Genomic DNA, 7,451 nt, shown 5'->3' on the forward strand with positions numbered 1-7,451 from the left:
CCCCCCCCCCCCCCCCGCCGTGCTCAGCTGTAAGCAGTTCATTGCCAGGGCTTTCTTACTACCTCTCCCCAGGGCAGCTGCATCTTCTCTCTCTGGGTCAAGCTCTCATCTCATTTGACTTCAACCAAAGTGGCTCCACGGATGGCATTTCAGGCATCAGAGACCTGGATGGGAGAGGGACTGTCCCTGCGTAAAGCCTCACACCCATCACACCTGAAAGTTCACACCACGGGTCACAGCGCCCCAAGCTGCTTCCGCCCGCAGGGGTGGTGGCACCCGAGAAGACTGCTCCCACCGCAGAGGGACTCGGCCCCTGACGGACTTCGCGGTCAGAACTGCAGGCCCTTCGTCTCTGGGAGAGAGATCCTGTGGCAAAGGCCCTCCAAGCCATTTGGGAACATTCAGCTGCTGCACCAGGGCCCCGCCGACAGGCGTCACTGCCGGGAATCCCACGGCTCCCCTGGTCCAGCCCCGCCTCCATTCCTCCTTCGCATCACAGGCCCTGGGAAGGATGGAGCGCCAAGCTGATTGGAGGACTGAATACTCCTTGGATGATTTTTTGATTCCATCTCCTCGGGGAAGACAGAAGGCTGTGTGGAAACTAAGCATCACCTCCACCCTCCAGGCCCACGCTTGAGGAACCTCAGACCAGGCCTCCCTCCAGAGCTCAGGGTCCCACAGAGCAAGGGCCCCAGACCTGCCTAAACTCGGGGTCCCTGGTGGTGGGTCCCGCCAGCTCCACAGTTTGGGTCTTTACGCCCCCTGAGAAGAAGCCTTCAATTTCACACCATTTCTGGGTGTTCTAGACCCCAGTTTCGTGAGGGAGGCTTAGCCCAGAACTGGATACCTCCAGGCTGAGACAGATCCTAACCCTGGGAAATGGGGAGGGCCTCGTGCAAAAATTCTGATGGGAGCCATTTAAAGGGTTAGAAGCTAGCGGGGATCCGCTCCCCTGCAGAGTGAAAGAAGACTCCTCTTTGCCCTCTCCATCAATGATAATAAGGAGATCCTAATGTTCAACGACTTACTGCTTTGTACAGGCACTTATAATCCTCACAAATACCCTATGAGTAAAGCACTGTTATTATCTGCATTTTACTGAGGCACAGAGAGGTTAAGTAACTGGCCCAAGGTCACACAGCTTGCAAGTGGCAGAGCCAGGCTATGAACCTAGAAGATCTGGCTCCAGAGCCCAGGTTTTTAATTCATTACATGCATCATAGCCTCTTGTCTAGGTAAAGAGGGATGTGGTTGGACAGGCTGGGCCCCATGGTGAAGGGACTTAATAGTTTGCACTCGGCTCGATGGGCAGTGGGAAGCAACAGGAGGACCTAGCGTTGGGGAGTGACCAGAAGTTGCTCCCCTTATTGGAAGTGAACAAGGCAGCCGTTAGCAGGCCTGAGCCGGCCTCTCCCTCCCAGCGTCCTACAAGGCCCCTGAACACCCCAGACGAGGCCTGGCAGGTGGTCTGAGTAATCCGGGCTCCCCCAAACCCTACCTTCCCCTGACTAACCCAGGTCCCAGATTCTCTTCCCTTCTGTATTTGGTTCCCGAGAGAAGTTGCTGCCCATCAGCACCAATTCTCAAGACGGCCCTGGTGGGATTCAAAAAGCAGAAGCCAGGGCAGAGGGGTATGGTGGGCTTGAAATGCCAGGAAGGGAAGGCTCAAAGGAGAGCAGGGCCTGGGCTGAAAGAGGGAGGAGCCCGCCACCCCTCACTCACCCACAGCTGTTTCCGCGGGCACCAGGCGCAGTGCGGGGCAGGGTCCACGCGGGAGCCAGACAGAGGTGGACCCTTCCCTCCGGACCACAAGTTACATTTCCATTTTAGTGGGACGGACGGATGATAAGCAAGCCCAGTCGATTCTCATTATTCGAGACAGTTCTGCTCTATATAAGGTCCGCAGAACATGAACTAGCAAACCTTGAACCATCGCTCCCAGGGGAAAGATGCAAATGCACACATTTCACATAGAGTCACAAACACGCACAGAGCACTGAAGGATTTGAGTTGCCTGATGTGCACATTCCCAGCTGCTTTGCCTTCTTAATTCAGCTCTTGATGAGGGAACCAGAGGATGGAGCCAGGAGGAGCAGGGCACGTGGTGCCAGCAGCTTCAGTTCTGGGGCCGCCTGCTGGAATCTACCAGGATGTGTTGTTTCTAGTATGTACGGTTATCTATGTGTGATAGATACACACACCTATTTCCCCAGGGAGCAGTGGTTCAGTATTCGCTAACTCTGTGTTTGAGGCAACTTTACAGAACCCAACTACAGCAAATAACGAGAATCAATGTGTATTAGTAAATTATAGGAAGGAAATTAACAAAGAGATGGAGATAGTCATATCGGGACTCAGGGGGCTTCAGGAAGGGCCTCTCTGAGGAGGTGACATTTAAGCTGGGGCTTAAAGCATAAGCAGGAGGGAACCACGCCAAGCAGGGTGGGGAGACCTCTCCAGGCAGAGGGAACAGCACGGCAAAGCCATGAGGAGTTCAAGAGCATGCGTGACCCCGGAACTGAAAGGAGCAATTGGGTGTGAGGGGCCAGGGGCACCAGAGGAGACTGGACATGGACAGGCCAGGGCCGAAGGGCTGCGTCTAGATGGGTTCACCTCCTTGTTGGCATTTCTCCCACCTGCCAAGGCCCCATGTTAGGGGGAAAGAGCACGGGTGGGAGGGGAGGAAGGAGGGGCGGGCTTGCAGCCCTGGGAGAGGCTGCGCCCTCGGCCCCGGGGCCCAGTGCTGTGGCTGTCTGATGCCTTCTTGGTCTAGGTTGAATCTGAGCCCAAACCTGGGATACTACTTTGCCAGAGACAAGTACCAGAAGGCCTGGAACTGGTGGGATCTGAACCTCCACATCCATGCACCCCCCGTCCAGCCCATCTCCTTGAAAATCAACCAGTACATCAAGGTACAAATAAGGAGCCAGGATAAGATCATCTTCCGCTTCATCCACAAAAAGCAGCACATTTGCTTAAACCTAGGCACCAAGTACAAGGTAAGGTCTCAGCTCCCCTCGTCTTCTGCCAGGTGGGGAACTACCTGCACGCAGGCCACTGCTGGCTTGAACTGGTCCACGCTCAGGCCTCCAGGGCATGTTTTTCAACACTCCAACCCCTAGGGAAACGAGGCCCCCTTCCCTGACCCGACGCTTGACCATATACGAAGCAATCATTTAACTTCCGAACACTTATCATTTAACATAAGATTCGGAGCTGAGGAAACTGACATTCTCATCCCAGCAAGACCCAGACACGCTCCAAGGGAGCCCCAGATGGATGTGGGGCTCGTAGGCAGACACCGCGAGGGCCTCACTCTCCTGCTGTGCTAAGGAATCCAAGGGGAGAAGCTGGACGCCCCCAGGAGGGCACAGCCTTTGGAAGGCAGGTCACACCAGGGCCCAGCAGCTGGCCACCCTTTGGTTTGGGGTCAGGTTGGGATGTGGCCACGGGCACAGGCCAAGTGAGTGTCTTGGGGAAGCAGCAGAAAGGTTGCTGGTGGTAGGGCTGGGTTCACAGATTCGCCCTGGAGAGTGACGTTTCCAGGAAAGGCTCGGTCACGGCCACAGGGTCCTAATCCTGACGCGGGGGGGAGCTTGGTGCCCAGGTAGCATTAATCCTCACGAGCCGCCTGTGAATTCCCACAGTACGTTACCCCGGCGGCGCTGAGCAAAATGAAAAAAGAAGTCCTGGAGATGGAATTCAGTTCAACGGCTCGGAAGATCCAGATCCTTCTGGGAAAAATGAGGAAGATCCCGAATACACTGACCATATCTGATTTGGAATGCTTCATACAAGGCGTCAAGATCTTGCCAACAAGACGATATGAGTTGGAGGAGGAACTCTCATATTCCAAGCTGGGGAAGTCACCAAATTGTGCTGCTTTGGCACGTGCTGAATGTTTCGGGGAGGTGGAGGTGTCCGAAGCCCCTAGGAAACCCCCAAAGCCCTAGTTCATATCTTGTGAGAGCTGGTTTGTAATTTGGGACCTATCCCAGCTCCTTGACTTGGAGAAAAAAAAAAAAAAGGTTTTTCAGGGGCAGAGAGGGGCTGAGAGAGTCTGTGGCTGGGCACAGAAGAGACTTAATCATGCACCCTGCCAGCATTAGAAGCAAATTGTTTCAGTAGACAATACATGTCAACACCTGTCCCGCTTGCTTCTACTGATCATATGAATGCAGATGTTCTTTTGTGACTTTCCCATGCTTGGGTTGACTCAGGACACAGACTGTCTCAAAGCCTAGCTCTGCCCACTGTTGGCTGTGTGATCTTGGGCAAGTAGCTCTCTGCCTCAGTTTACTCATCTGTAAAATGGGTCTAGAAATAGTAGCTTCAAAACACCCCTTCTTCCACCCCTGCCAAGACAGAGGGACACCCAGTCAGCAAAGCAGCACCAGCCTGCAGCCGGTCCCCCAAACCAGGAGCCCAAAAGGACCCACACTTAAACTCTCTTCAATAGCTGGGCCCCTTTTGGTCACTGGTTACAGTCACCAACTCAAATAGGTAAAGCAAAATGGGAAACGTGTAATCTAGATGGAAGATGCAATGGGTCTCAGAAAGGACTGGCACGTGGGAGGGCTCCAGGAGCCAGGAGGACTTTCGTTCTCAGCTCTGCGACACTGGGCTTGTTCCAAAGACGTGTTTTCTATGCATCTCAGTTCACATGGCTTTGTCTCCTGGTCTTTCTCAAAAGATCCCAGTGGTCTCTATTGGCCTGGCTTGATCAGGAGGCCACCCTTGGTGTGATTCAGTGTGGTAAGGGAGGGTGGGGTTATGTCTTAGGCTCCTAGTCGATGTCAAGCATGGAGAGGGGCAGTAGTTTCTAGAAAAGGGGGACTCAGGAGCTGGGCAATCCCCGATAGCGCGCCTTTTATATGTCCCTGGGACACTGCACACTTCCCAGGATGGCCTCAACTGCAGCCTGAACCAAAAGTATAGGAAACACCTCCTTCCCAGCTCAGCCTAGCAATTAGCCAGCTGATCCCAGCTGTGAACAGAGAGCCCAGCCCCACCTTCGAGGCCCCGCTCTCCAGCTGATCCCACTGCCCTCACGAAAGTCCTGTCCTCACCCCAAATCCTGACAACTGCGCGCCTGGGCTGGGACCAGGGTGGTCAGGCTGGCAGTAGCGGAGTGTTGCACGGTCACTTCCCCCGTGTGACTATCACACCTTGTCGGCAAGTAGCATCATCAGCTAAGACAACAGGTACTTTGTTGCCAGGTAGTGACCGCTGGGGAGCAGACCGTCACAGGCCACACAGTGCTTGGGTTGACTCAGGACACAGCCATTCTAGGGACCTTGTTAGTTTACACCTCCGCTGGTGTGGGCAGAGGTCCCTTTTCTTACCAGGCCCTGGAGACAAGAAGCTCCGGAGTCGCATCTCACAGCAAACAAATCCTCCCAAGCCTGCGTGCATCTCAGAGCCCCGACGTTCCTCCCACGTGTGCCCGGGAAACAGACAGCCCTGGTGGGGGTCTTGGTGCCACCACCCGCTAGCTGTGCGACCTTGGCCACGGCAGTGAGCCCCTCTGGGACTCCGTTTCCTCCTCTGGAACAGGAGGGCAATCACCAACACACCTTACAGAGTTAGAGTGAGAACGAAAGCAGGTGGCGTGAGTGAAGGGCTCAGCGTGGTGCTTCACAGATGCGGGCACTTTATTATCATCCGCCAGTGCCTCTCCCTGGTCTTTCTCCTTCCACAAAACCTGAAGACATGACTCACCCCATTAACTCAGAGATTGTCAGCAGAGGCATTGTGCTTGGTCAGCTCCCTGTTTTAAATATTCTATTGTCAACGTCTATATAGACACAGTATTTCACGTAGATTTTAGGCATTTCCAGCCTCTCTTGTAGCTGCTGCTCTGTTCGAGTGTTATCACCGGCCGGACACAATTACCCAGCACCCAGGGACTATTTCATAAGGAAAAGGGAGTTACCTCACAGATTGTGAAGGAAATAGCGAAAGTAGCCAGATGACGGGGAACTATAAAAATCCAGCCCCCACCCTCTGTATTAGATTGCTAGAGCTGCTGTAACAAAAAGGACCACACGCTGGGTGGCTTACACAACAAAAATGTATCATCTCACAGTTCTGGAAGCCCTAAGTCCAAGATCAAGAGCGTGGGAAGGATGTGGCCCAGGCCCGTCTCCCAGCTTCTAGTAGTTCCTTTGTCTTTGGCAGTTTTCACATGGTGCTCTCCCTGTGTGCATGTCTCTGTATCAAATTTCCCCTTTTTATATGAACACCAGTCATACTGGATGAGGGGCCCAGCCAACTCCAGTATCTTAACTAATCGCACCTGCAACAACAAGCTGGTTCACAAGACGCTTCCTGCTTGGATACCAGGAAAACTCACTAGAGAGCAAGTGCCACCAGACACCCCCCGACACACATACGGCTGCCAGCACAGTGTAGAAAGCAAAACCCACACCAGAAATGGAAAGAGACGCCCTTCCCCTGTGCCTTGCAGTGTAGCGCCAGCACCCTACAGAGCCTAACTCTGCACCAGCTGGCAATGGAGAAATGTTCTCAGGGTCCAGCTCCAGAATCTCAAAGCAGGGCCCAAAAGGGTGGATTTGGAGCTGAGGGGGCACTATATCGATAACTGGCACAGAGAATCTTCCTCCTCCCTGCCCCAGCACTCAGTGAAGCATGGAAAAATATCTCTCACACACACACACACACACACACACACACACACACACACAGGAAGTCAGCTTGGCCAAGATGAGAGCAGTTGCAGTGATGCCAAGTCTAGGACTCTGCCACAGCAGTGGACCGACACTTTCTGCTTTGAAAAAATAAAAACCTGCATCTGTAATGCTTCCTGTTCCCCTTCTTCTGGTCCTCCTGCTTCTGGTCTGTCCCCTGCACTCCCATTTCCTTCCAACAAAGCCCTTTTCTGCTCAAGTAAGACATGATGCCTTCTGTTGCTTACACTCAAGGACCCTGAGAGATACAAAGGATGAGTAGTAAGGAGACAAGTGTGGGCAGATAGATATGCAGGAGCCTGAACAGCCCGTGTGCATCAGGAGTTTAAGGTTTTAGCAAAGGGGAAGGAGAATGTTAATAAGACTAGGTTCCTGGGGACTTCCCTGGTGGTCCAGAGGCCAAGACTCCACGCTCCCAATGAAGGGGGCCTGGGTTCGATCCCTAGTCAGGGCACTAGATCCCATATGCTGCAACTAAGAGTTCACATGCTGCAACTAAAGATCGCGCACACGGCAACAAAGATCCCACGTGCCGCAACTAAGACCTGATGCAGCCAAATAAATAAATAAATACATAAATAAATATTAAAAAAAAATAAGACCAGGTTCTTGTAGTAAAGATACTTCAATATTCTCAGCAAGGAATACTGAAAACGAGGGCCTTGACCCAGGGCAATGGCATTGGAAATAGCAGAGGGGAGGAAATAGAGGGCAGGAGGGGGTAGAGAACAGGCAGGACTT

The 7,451-nt window shown here is 53.2% G+C and overlaps 1 protein-coding gene across 1 annotated transcript in view; it reads left to right on the top strand.

Moving 5' to 3' along the window:
- The window catches only part of ERICH6B (glutamate rich 6B), a 42,442-nt gene extending 38,489 nt beyond the window's left edge, over nucleotides 1-3,953 (top strand). The window contains exons 10-11 of the mRNA XM_007466473.1: nucleotides 2,774-2,999; nucleotides 3,648-3,953. Coding sequence (XP_007466535.1) covers nucleotides 2,774-2,999; nucleotides 3,648-3,953 — 532 coding nt within the window. The remainder of the gene's footprint in view (nucleotides 1-2,773; nucleotides 3,000-3,647) is intronic.
- Nucleotides 3,954-7,451: the final 3,498 nt, after the last annotated feature.

Source organism: Lipotes vexillifer, unplaced genomic scaffold (assembly GCF_000442215.2).
Source record: "Lipotes vexillifer unplaced genomic scaffold, Lipotes_vexillifer_v1.1 scaffold384, whole genome shotgun sequence".
In the NCBI taxonomy this organism is placed as follows: Eukaryota; Metazoa; Chordata; class Mammalia; order Artiodactyla; family Lipotidae; genus Lipotes; species Lipotes vexillifer.